The following is a 12,484-nucleotide window of genomic DNA, read 5'->3' on the forward strand; positions in this document are numbered from 1 at the left end:
GCAAGCCCCAAATCTAGTATGTAAGCGGGAAAGGTTTTTGTGTGGCGTACTCTACCTATCTCCGAAGTTATCTCAACCTCTTCGTTTTCTGTCTCTCTTGATAAGATCGGGTGGAGAGATTTGTTGTGTGCCAAATCGACAATATTCATAATGAACTCAACTCCTCATTTGGTAGAAGCTCTTTTCGATAGTAACAGCGAGGACAACAAGGACAACAACACACTAATAATCATAGCCGTAGTAACAAGAGTAAAAACACAAGATAACACAGATGAGCCAAGTTTAAATATGCAAAGAATATCACAGAATTCATAGAAAGAAGTATAAAGTCGAAAAAACGAACAGGAAAAGGGACTGATATAGAAGAGGGGGGATAGGCGGGGGGCGGGGGGGGCTGGGGGGGCTGTAGTTTAAAGGACGGGGGTGGGAGGGACAGGAACACGGGAAAGGAATTAGTTCAGGATAGTCAATCTATATAACACTGTATGCCTCGCTAATGAAAGTACACTACATCCGCATCTGACCTGTCATCCGTATACAGAATGACAAAGCGGAGCAGCTCATTCAATAATCCCGTCGAATGGTTGACTCTTCATTGTCAGTATTTTTCAACACAAAAATGCAAAGGGGTTCCGCCAGGTTCAGAACCTCTTTTTTTTCACCTTACATGCTCAAATAGGACAACAAATGGTTTAGGCGGGCCTGGGATAGGTGAAAAAAGCACAAGAAGTACTGTAGGCACGGCTTGCGAAAGACAAGATAGCTCCTTCCACGAGACAGCATTATTGTGTACATAGCATGCTTTTCAGAGGATGGATGTGTAGAGCAGTGTTGCGTAGGCCAGACAGTTCACACGTTAAATCATGCAGCTTCCTGTCATTGCTGGAGACCAGAAGGTCAATGGTCAGGGTGTGGGTGTTTGGGGTTGAGGTTCTGTGAGTGGTTTGAGCGAGGTTTCAGAGGTAGGGGAAGGATGGAGGACTCTGTGGGACCACTGGTGTGAGGCAGATTACGGGAGATTGAGCCATCCAAGCTGTGTGACTGCTTGGACCTCAATTTGGTGTGTGTGTGTACTGCGTATGCGTGTGTCACTGTTCCAATAAGGAGTGTTAGTCTGGAGTGCATTTGACAAGGCCCGTTCTAGAAAAGGAAGTGTTTGTCAATGTAGAACAGGTTGTTACAGGTGGTAGCAAAGACTGTTTAAGGGACATATGGTAAAGACATACTAACGGTTTGTTGGTTACATATTATTTAAACCCCAGCTTTAACTCTTTGCATAACAAATGTAGGATTTTTTCCATTAGAAGTCAAGTTTACTTAAACTTACTACTGTAGTGAAATATTATATACTTAGGAATATTTCCATATAAATGGAATTCATTTAGCATTTCGAATTTCAATGGAAAATTACTCTCAAAACCTAGTTTAGTTCAAATGACTTGAAATAACGCACTGCATGTGTGTAAGTACTGGATGTCTGTTCTATGAATAGTGAGTTGTGTGTGTGTGTGTGTGTGTGTGTGGTTCAGTCGTCGATGCAGATGACTTCTCCGCGGCGCTGCTCCCTCCTGCTCAAGACAAACTCTGCCTCCCTCTCCTTCTTCACAGACATGGGAGGACCGTTGAGCACTGTGGGGAGGGAACGCACACACGTCAACATGTAGACAAACACGCACACACACATACACAGCCAAAAGCACACGCCTGTTTGATGTCTTCCAACAGACCGCTAACTTCTACATTCCATGGTTAACAGAGGTCACAGTCGCTTGGGTTTGACTACAAAAGAATGATCTCTACCATGAACTCTTGATAGTGAGTACATGAGAAGAATGAGGGAATGAGTGAGCTAGATAGAGAAAGAGGGAGAACGAGAGAGAGACTGGGGTAGAGAGAGAAACACAAAAAAGGTACACATTTTCCGTTTAAATGAGAGAACAATGTTTTTATTGCTGCCAGGGATGAATAGGGAAGACAGCCTCTTTAATGATAACGTTTGCATATACAGTACATTCAGAATATGACTTACTCCATAATATAGGTTACATATTAACCATTATGATGACAATAATACAAAAACCTATAACTAGACATCTCAGATTTTTAACAAGGGGTCCGAGGAAGGAGATGGTCCTGGCAAAGGGCCTGTTCACACAACTGCATAATTTTCACACACACACGTACGCACGCGCAGGCGCACACACACACACACACACACACACACAGACTTCAAGTTAATGAATGGGGAACCACAGACTGCTTTCCACCTTGCACGGTAGATCATTGCTACAGTACATCTTGTCCACATTGAGAAGCCTTCCCAGTAGCCTGCCAAGTCCATCTAAGACCCCATCGCGTGTGTGTAAGAACACACTAACCAAACAAAGCTTCAGGTATGTTGCTTTAGACCTGCTGCTACTGTAACAGCAACTCGCCCACCACTAAAGCAATTAGAACCCTCCCTCACTGGAAAAAGACCCCTTGAGCACCCAGAGAAAACGCCACGCTGTATTTGACCTCTCACGCTAACAATGCTAATCACACCATGAATAGCTCGCAGCTTGACCTGCAACACAGGAGTCCGTGTCTGTCCCTGGCAGAGCCAGGCAGACTGAGTCTGCTTGGAGTGCACCCGTGGCCTCTTGCCTCTCACCCCGGGGAGACATTAACTGTCATAACAGAGGACTCCCGATCAAAGAGGTGATATGCGGTGCAAGCGAGCAGGGAGGTGTAGTGCTGTGACTTGGCGGTGCTTCTGCAGCTGTAACGGTACACACACAGCCAGAGTGAGAGAGAGAGAGAGAGAGAGAGAGAGAGAGAGAGAGAGAGAGAAAGAAGAGAGAGAGAGAGAGAGAGAGAGAGAGAGAGAGAGAGAGAGAGAGAGAGAGAGAGAGAGAGAGAGAGGGAGAGGGAGGGAGGGAGACTATAGGAAACTGCATGGCAGCCTGCCAGTGGGGGGCCACTACAGGAGAAGGAGAACTTACTTCTCGTGTGTGTGTGTGTGTGTGTGAGGGAGAATATGTGATAAAGAGCTGCTAAATACAGCCGAAGCGCCGGCAAAAGAAAACAGGAGATAAGGTCGTGGGAGAGAGAGGAGGAATGGGGGACAAGTGAGGGTAGAGACAATAAGAGTGAGCAAGCGAGTGAGAGAAGGAGAGAGAGAGAGCGAGAGTGAGCTGCAGGAATATGCACAGTGCTTGAATGGCTACAAGATAAGTGACCTCCCCCCCCCCCCCACCCCCACCCCACCATGACCCCTATAACACACTTCACTGGCTCTTGAAATTCATCCATGCACATCCCCCCCCCTGCTCTCTTTCACACACACGCACGCACTTTGACTCTCATCTCTCTCCCCTTCTCGTCTCTCTCCCCCGCTCTCCCGACTCTCATCCCGTGCACTCCTCCAGCACTCGTTCGGCGTGCACTTTTCACCTCTCTGCTGTCAACCCCCCCCCCCCACCCTCCCCACCCGTCCTTTCTCTTCCCTCCTAGTCTTCCTCTCTTCTACCTGGGCTCACAGCCCTCCAGCAGAGCTCAGCGAGTTAGCGCTCAGCGCTGCTGGCAATACAAGCTCCTCAGCGGCGGCTTGTCTAAACAGTCAGCGGCCCGGGTGTTAAGGTGCGATCTATCATTCACCTAAGAGAGGAATGAATCAAGGGCGGTTCAGGGTGGGTTGGGGGGGGGGGGGGGTGGGGGTTGGGGGAGGGTTGCTTACTGCATGACAAACTCGCAACACAGTTGCATGTCAGTGTGCGTCCTGTGTGCGGGCATGCCTTTTTGTTGTAGAACTTTTTGCAGATCCAACCTTACCCATCTGTAATTCCCTCACCCCATTAAGGAATTTGGTCCGACAGGTCGAGTCACGTTTGTGCTTTGAGAAACAGGAAATGCCTAGCCTGACGTTGTCATACTCATAATTCTAGTCAAAATATGAGTCTGAAAACTCTCAGTTGGGCTGTGACTACGGGGCGTGTTTCAACCGAACACATAAAACAAATGCCTCGACGCTCAATTGGAAAGACCTACAACCAATCAGAGCAACGTAATATGTTGTTTGTTGAAAACGAATTCAACCCAAGGGCTCTTTCATGACGTTGTTGATTACGTTACTGTTGATCATCTGTCCATCATCGTATAAAGCCCGCCCTGGCAATTTCATTGGTCCGCCCAGATCCTGGTTTTATGTAGCTGTTTCCAATACGAGACCCTCCAGAGCCAACTTCCCGACCAAATGTGGGCGGGGAGAAGTTGGGCTGGCAGCCAGGCTAGGAAATGCCACCTGTCGGCACTGTTTTTCCACAAACACACACAACACACACACTCTACTCCACGCTCCTTCCGTGTCCCTAAAGTGACCCCTGAAAGACAGGTGCTACATTAAATAGGATTTGAAATACAGTACTATTGTGTCAACATCGACTCTTCCCATTGGTCGCCGTGTCTTCCTTTTCATTCGTTTGTTGCGACATGACAGTTTCTGCCTGCACATCTGTGCTCCTTCACACTTAGGTTTTAGATGGCCAAGGAGAGTCAGAAGTCAGAGGACTTCGTCGTTGTTGTTGCTACGTTATACTCACAAGCTTCCTTTTTAAATTCAGGTTGAAACAAGAAAGTATAGGTTTGTCCACTTCAGCTTGGTTTTGGATTCTTGTGCAGAGCAGGATAGGGAGAACAGGGTTTTTTTTTGTTAATCGTGTGTGGTCTGGATTGTTTGAAAGATAAAAGAGGGGGATGGGGATAAAGACTGGAAGACTGAGAGGGATTGTGGAGAAATAAAGGAGTGCATGGTCGGAAGGAGGGACCAGACAAGCCAACAGATTCCAAATGACTCCAGAGGAGACGTGCAAAAAGTAGTTGAGAAACGACACATTTCTCTTTTCTTTGCATTTTTTCCTCTCCATACCTACAGTACACTCTTGAAGCCCCCTCTTCCTTGATTACATTAACATACTCTCGCTTTTGCTTGCCTTTCATTCCCTTTTTTCTCCTCGCCAACCATTTCTCCTCCAGAAGACTGGGGGCCTCACTTAGAGAGCCCTTGCTCTCACTTCCACTGTGCATAAAAGTACAAATAAAAAAATTACATAAAAATAGGTTGAGGTCAGACTGATCACCTCTCCGACTATCACTCTATCCATCCGTTCCATTTGATGTCAGAGAATGACGTGCTAGTCTCTTATTCCACCTCCATCCTTTGAGATCCCTTTCTCCCCCACTTCTTTCCAATCCAGCATCCTTATTGTTTTCCGGTACTTTCCAATTTTCCATTCGTTTTTGTGCCGCGTCTACCTTTCCGTGTCCATGTCCGTCCCTCACACCCTTTCCCAAGTTCATGTTCTCCTTCGAGGTGCTTGGTCCATCTCTTTCTCTGTTGGATCCCATCTCTCCATCTGCCGCCTCTCCCTCACTTACATTCCAACGCGGTCCACGTTTGACTTCAAAGTGCATCGTCTCCTCAGTCCTCCCCTCTCTCCTCCTTTGTCGGAGTCCCCCCACCCCTCCCTCCATCCTCTGTCCTTCTTTAGGATCGCCTTCTCCCTCCCTCCCTCCATCCGGTCAGGGCTTCTTGGGGCGCCCGTTGCGCGGCAGATTTTCCACGGTGTTGCTGAGCCGGTACTTGACGATGATGCTATGCACGGTGGACTTGGGCATCCGTAGCTCCTGCCCGATGGAGCCCTCCGACTTGCCGTCCTTCCAGAGGTCCACCACGCGCTGGCGCTGCATGACGTCGTGTTCCTTGGTCTTCAGACAGGCCCCCCCGGCGGCTTCTGTGGGGGCAGACAAGCGGCAGACTGTAGTGGAGGCTGGGAGGGAGGAGGAAGGGAGAGAGGAGGGGAGGGGGGAGGACGGGGGGAGGGCAGGAGCACGGACAACACTGGCTCTCATCGCCCCTCCATTTTAGCTTAGGAGTCCTTCTAGGGCGCTTAACTGCGGAGACGTTTCCTTACGGTGTTATGGAAATATGGCAACCGACGCAAAAGTGGTGACGCTTTCCAAACGGCAATGAGACCGGGGGGCTTGGGAGTGAATGTTCCTGACAGTTGACAGAGTTTTCGTGTATATTGAGAAGCGCAAACAGAGGACCGCTTTGAAAAGTCCAATGTCACGTTACATTTGGCTTGATGTTGATAGAATGCAGTTAGTGGTGGAGAGAGAAACAGCCGGGCGATCTGTTCTTTTTTGAGGCAACTTTGTTTACATAGCGAGGGGGTGAGATGGCCAGACGATCTCAGGAGAGCACTGTTGATGAGAGACCACAATCTGGACAATTTGTTGTTTTTTTTCTGTCAGTTCTGCACTTTCTCTCTCTCGCCTCGCCTTCCGTTACCTCTCTCTCTCTTTTTCTCGATCACTCTTTTTTCTCCCTCTCTGTAGCCTCAACATCTCGCCCTCCCTTTTCTCATTCCCTCCATCGGTCTCTCTGTCCTCTCTTGGCTCACTTTAAACAGGGGTCACCAACCAGCGACCCCATTCAAAAACCACAAATGTGGCCCCATGCTGAGTTTATTTATAGCCTGTGGGAGTTCATGGCGTTCAGACCGGGCCCAGACTGTTCAGTCTTCAGTCGGCATTCAGCTCACCACCGTCCACTCCAACTCAACACCCACCCACGGAGGACGGGAGCGTGTGAGCTGCTATTCCTGAACCCCGGCGTACAAGTCACGACAAGATGTTTACATAACCAAGTTCTCTGCGGTTTCTGTCCTCTCGAAATACCTTTGGTCCAATGTCCCTAGGCCGAGAGCATCTTGGCATCCACAGATACTAACTGTAATGACATTTTCTGAAAGAGCTCTGCATCTCCCAAAATACTATGTCTTTGACAGATGTTGGAGTGTGCAATTACATAAATCAAGATGTACAAAGTTTGAAGGCAGTGGAGGACTGCGCGTTGTGGTTTGCAGGATACACCAGGAGGGAATATCAAGTTTTACGGGTTATCTTTGTATTGCATCTCTTAATCAAGACTTTTAAACTCTAGAACACACACATACACCCCCCCCCCCCCACACACACACACACACACACCATCTAGACGTATTTGGTGAAAGTAGGCTGATGCCCAACAAATTAAAAGGTAAATATATTTAAGTACAGGTTGTGTGCTATGAAACACCGCAGAACCGGTCAAACTATAAAACTCTTGTGGAGAGCTTGAAGATTTTAAAGTAAAAAAAAAAACATTTAAAATAATGAATAATGAACTCTGTAATAGCCCCGTACAAAGACAAATAAACATCTGCAAATGTCCTCAAAACCTTTTGGTCTTTCTCCAAAATACTGGAGAAACACAAACATTTCTTTAACTATCCAGCATTCTTGCACACTTTCAAGTAGGCCATTGGCAGGAATGTTCTGAGGGCGGAGTTAAAATCTAAACGGCAATCTGTCAACAACATAGACCCCGATAAAGATGTTTACACTGATTAAGTGCAGCTTCTAACTTATTTTGTCAACTATTCCAAATAGAAATGTTAGAATAATAACCCTAATCTTGTACTGTTTTGCTGCTACAGCTGTGAATGTTTCATTGATATTCGACTACAAAATGACCATATAAAGATAAGTTAAGATCGAGGGCATGTTTTTATCGTTTGACCCTTGAGTGTGCTGTACCAAAGCAAGAAGTCAGCTTTCTTGAAACAAATTGCTCTTACTGGAGTGAAATCTACACACATCAGTCATATCCAACATAAGCCACAACAACAGACATGACATGGGAACAGCCACTGTCCATCTGTATTTGACTAAAGGCTACTGACTAGTAGGGGTTGCAAGCATGTCACATGACCTGTATGACTCACACACACACACACACACAATACACAGATGACACATTCCTAAATATTTGCGACGTGTCAAAGAGACACTTCATTTGACCTTGAAAGGTAAAAAACGACTACTGTCCCTTGAATGGAGTTTACGTCTGTTCGAGCTAGATAACCATCCCCGTGAGAATGCTTCACCTGTGCTTTTGGAAAGCCACAGTCTATGAACGGGTGCATGGTGCTGACCACTGACCTGATATGAAGGATCCAGGGGGCATCTGGCTGTAATTGCCGCCCCCCATGGGGAGGCCTCCCGGGGGGGCTGGGGTGAAGGGGGCACCGTAGTTCTGAGGGGTGGCGTAAGGTCCAGGAGGGATGTGCTGGGGGGGGGGGGGGGGGGGGGGGGAACTCAGTGGGCAGACTTTGGAACAGGTTGAAGTTTCCTTTTCGGATTGTCAAATATCAAGACCCTAAGTCTCGAGTGCATCGCCCCCCCAAGTCTAGTGTGTATCATGCAGATGTCGTGTCCATGTGTGGTCTGTGAGAGTGCGGGAGTGTGTGTTACGTCTGGCGGGTGTCTGGGTGCGCGCGCGCGCGTGTCCTCACCGGGGCTGTGTGTGTCTCCGTGCCCTTGCTGGCTAGCCTACTGAGGATGCTCCTCTCGGACATCTGCAGGCGGGAGGCGATGGGCGGGACCCGCGACAGCGTGGCAGGAAGCCGTGTCACGTCGGCCTTCATGTCGCTCAGTAACTCCTCGAGCTGGTTCAACACTAGCATCCAAACACATCCGTACGTCAAACAGCTGTTGGGCCGCTGACAGCTGATCATAAACCACTGACAACTGTCGGCTGGGGTTACTCCGTAAATATCTATATTCATAATAATAATAATAATAATAATGCATTTTATTTGGGGGACTCCCTTCAAAACACTCAAGGACATCTTACATAAAATGAGTCTATGTAGGTGAGTTCAAAGAAACTGTGGAGGTTAAAAATAAGTCTAAAATCTGGGGACAGGTCAAACAAATACGTGGAATACGTGTGTTTTGAGGAATGTGGCGAATGAAGTGGCTGCGTCTGCCTGTTGTAGATGAGGGGGAGCGCATTCCAGAGTTTGGGTGCAGAGCAGCTAAAAACACCATCTAACATAATAACCATAAATAGCTTTATAAAATTCTGCATAACTGCTTTACAGTGACGATATGTATGTGGCATTGCTCATTGCTGGTGTTATCTACACTGGGCACCTTATAGCGATCAACCATTTACCTGAGCAAGAATTTTGCACCACCAACACATTAGTGAATGTAAATGTTAAGATACAGGATTGATCTGGCTGATGTCTGACGGTGGCCTTGTACAAAAAAAAAATCTATTATATTGTCCTAGTCCAAATTATTGGATTAGAGAGTCATTTTCTCAGCTTGAACCCGATTTAAGGCAAGAAGTGTTTCTTGTTTGTCAAAGGTATGGAAGACATAAACAACGTACGAAACAAAACTAATTGCGTCAGTGTCCTCTAAACAGGAAGTGACAGTGCGTGAACATACAAAGTATTGTTGCACTTCAACTATTATTAAGATGGTCTCTAATGGCTTACATAAACATACAGGAACTCCACAGAGAAAGGATGAGGAAATGTTTTGAAGCAACAAACAAGTTTGGAGAGAGTGTAACCCTATCCTGCTGGTGTTGTGAAATTCTATCATTTGGCATTCACACCATGACAGCTTTTGGACAGACTTACATTTAGTCATTTAGCAGACGCTCTTATCCAGAGCGACTTACAGTAAGTACAGGGACATTCCCCCCGAGGAAAGTATGGTGAAGTGCCTTGCCCAAGGACACAACGTCATTTGGCACGGCCAGGAATCGAACCAACAACCTTCTGATTAATAGCCCGACTCCCTAACCACTCAGCCATCTGACTTGGTTCACAGGACTTAAAAGGCAGTGCCGTGAAGCACACACGCCAGACACACGCACGTGCACCAACCCTCACCCTTGTGTAGAACCGCGTTTGCCGGCTTGTTCCCAGCCAGGGACTCCTTGCTCAGGTGTTGGTGGGATTCAGCCAGACATTCGACCTCGGCGAAGCGAGCGTTGAGGGCCATGGCCGGGTGGGAGGGGTCCTGGGTCATGTTGAGGTAGGCTGCCCTGCGGAGCTGCTCCTCGATCACCAGGGCCTGCTCCAACAACTGGGGAAGAGGGGTTGTGATGATGGGGAGATCACATTATGATTCCAGTGATAACAAATCAACAAATAAAACAAATCAAATACAGATGCTAAGAGAGGGAGAGAGATGGAATGAGAGAGAAAGAGAGGGAGAGATAGACAGGCAAGCAGACACAGGCAGGCAGGGAGACAGGCAGACAGATAAGGAGAGTGACATGTAGTCTACAGTTGTTGGCGGTATCTACAGTTTGTTTTGGCAGCATCTCTTGGCAATATGAATGCAAGACTGTATTGCCAGTGCACGTCTTATTAAACGGAATGATTTGTTGAATTCATTTGAGAATTTTTTTAGACAGAACGATTGAGAGGTTGAGGTTCACGATGACTGACGTCCAAATGAACAAGAACAGACAAATTCACGTTTGGCCGTAAAAAGAATGAAGGGGGCGAAGAGAATGAGGATGTTGGAGCATGTGAGACAGTCAAAAAGAGGATGAGTGCTGTTTCACAAACGCTGTGCTCAGCATTACCATCATCCCTCCATCTGAAACCTGATCGGTTATTACTTATCTCATTTTTCATTTTGATCTTAGTCAAATTAGCAACGCTACACACAATGTTCGCTAAAAAAAAACCCTTTGACATGCTTGCATATTTCTTTATGTAACCCGTCCCTAAACGAGTGCACCTTATGGGGTTAGAGAAAAAAACGACAGGAGTGCACCTCTCCAAGCATAGACATGTGTAACCCTTATTTGATGGTAAATCAAGTGATGTCGTCAGCTAGACACACAGGCATAAACTGTTTGCGTACGAGGACTCCCTGTATGCCCATTATAAAAACAGCATTGATGTGTGGGTTGGGAAGGGCCACTGTGAGGAGTGAAGGACTTGGTGTGTTGACCGTATTTCCGCGACTTCACACTAGGCTACACCATCTGGTGTCATCCGTATGTCCCACCTTGAAGCGCCGGGCAAGGAACTTGTTCTTCATTTCTAGAAAGTTCCCCTTGTTGGCCTGCGACTTGAACGGCTCGTTGACGATGGCGAACTGGGGGTCGTTCTGGATGTCCTGCCACCGCGCGTACCCGTGACTGCCAGGGTCAAGGGTCAACACACTGTAGAAAGTACACCTTCCCTACAGATGTATGGAACCAGAATCATCAGGACCTAGCCTTAACCCCTGAGGGAATTCAATAATCCCGAGCTGTCCTTTAATGCTAACGAGGGTAGTCGTGAAATGCTTCTGTTGTCGCACACAAAGATAGAAAGCAGCGCGAGACCGCGGCGACAGCTGTCAAGGATACAGAACGATTCCCGCCAGCAGCCAGAAGTCGTGTCGCCGGTGCCAGATGTCGTTCATCTTCCCTGAGGAGATGGCCGCCCTCTCCTCGTTCTGCCACAGCGTGTGGAGCTCTGCAAGGGGACGAGACCCGAGACAACCTAGCATCAGCGCTAGCTGGGGCGTCTGATAACGCGTCAGACAACGTCGGCGCGGCGCGACGTTAAATGGGATGTAAACAACAACAACAACAACAAACATGTCAACAACATCAAACATGTAAACAACACAAACAATGGCGCTGGAAGCCTTCTCTTGTCAGTTCCACGGCATACTGTCACAGTTAAATGAATGTCGGTTTTATCAAGAGCACTGCAGGTACAAATGAATCGGGGCATGTGCACTTTTGCAAGTGGAAGCATCGATGCTCCCCAGTGAACCAAGTCAATGAGATGCGGTGGCGGCAAAGGAGCTGTAACATTCCGAACAATTCATTTCAACTGCACGTCATTTCAGCGGATGTGGGAAACGGGGGCAAACCCACAAAGGGGACATGTGACGGGTTGTGTCGCGATGTGACAGGAGCGCGTACCTGTAAAGCCCCCGTCAGCGATGTTGAACATGAAGCGAGGACGCTCCGTGGGTAGTTTACCGTTCCCTCGGGCGACCTCCTCCTTCGGCCCTTTCACTTCTCTCCCAGGATCCTTTTCACCTTTTACTTCCTCTGTTGACAAGACAGACAAAACTGAGCACACTCTGTTCTGAGGATGGATGGAGTGATGGAGTGATGGATGGATGGAGTGATGGATGGAGTGATGGAGTGATGGATGGAGTGATGGAGTGATGGAGTGATGGATGGAGTGATGGAGTGATGGATGGATGGAGTGATGGAGTAATGGATGGATGGAGTGATGGATGGAGTGATGGAGTGATGGATGGATGGAGTGATGGAGTGATGGATGGATGGAGTGATGGATGGATGGAGTGATGGAGTGATGGATGGCCCCCGTGTGGTCACCCACCTTTCTTCACATCTGAAGGCTGGTTTTCCACTTTCTCCTTGCTCCCCGTGGCTTCCGTTGGGGCGGCAGCCTCCTCGCTCTTCTTCTCTCTCTCCTTCTCTTTCTCCTTCTCCTCCTCCGCCTTCTCTCCGTCTGCTGGGAGTGCCACGAGAATCAAACACACCCGTCAATTGCTTCGATGGATCCGAGAGACTCTGCTTTAACCTTCCTCAAATCAGCTCTAATGAAGC

At 47.8% G+C, this 12,484-nt stretch overlaps 1 protein-coding gene across 5 annotated transcripts in view; it reads right to left on the minus strand.

Moving 5' to 3' along the window:
* Positions 1–385: 385 nt before the first annotated feature.
* The window catches only part of chd3 (chromodomain helicase DNA binding protein 3), a 28,217-nt gene continuing 16,118 nt past the window's right edge, over positions 386–12,484 (minus strand). For 3 of the 5 annotated variants that reach the window (XM_084691775.1, XM_084691776.1, XM_084691774.1), the window contains exons 34-41: positions 12,255–12,389; positions 11,825–11,956; positions 11,258–11,366; positions 10,912–11,044; positions 9,777–9,972; positions 8,379–8,542; positions 8,026–8,152; positions 5,523–5,771 (exon numbers count right to left, since the gene is read on the minus strand). In XM_084691775.1, the coding sequence (XP_084547901.1) occupies positions 5,560–5,771; positions 8,026–8,152; positions 8,379–8,542; positions 9,777–9,972; positions 10,912–11,044; positions 11,258–11,366; positions 11,825–11,956; positions 12,255–12,389 (1,208 nt within the window). In that variant the 3' untranslated portion in view covers positions 5,523–5,559. Of the gene's footprint in view, positions 1,630–5,522; positions 5,772–8,025; positions 8,153–8,378; positions 8,543–9,776; positions 9,973–10,911; positions 11,045–11,257; positions 11,367–11,824; positions 11,957–12,254; positions 12,390–12,484 lie in introns of those variants that run through there. The other 2 variants (XM_084691777.1, XR_014746762.1) reach the window with 2 other exon arrangements.

The sequence above is a fragment of the Hypomesus nipponensis genome, chromosome 25 (assembly GCF_054491055.1).
Source record: "Hypomesus nipponensis isolate SF chromosome 25, ASM5449105v1, whole genome shotgun sequence".
Classification (NCBI taxonomy): domain Eukaryota; kingdom Metazoa; phylum Chordata; class Actinopteri; order Osmeriformes; family Osmeridae; genus Hypomesus; species Hypomesus nipponensis.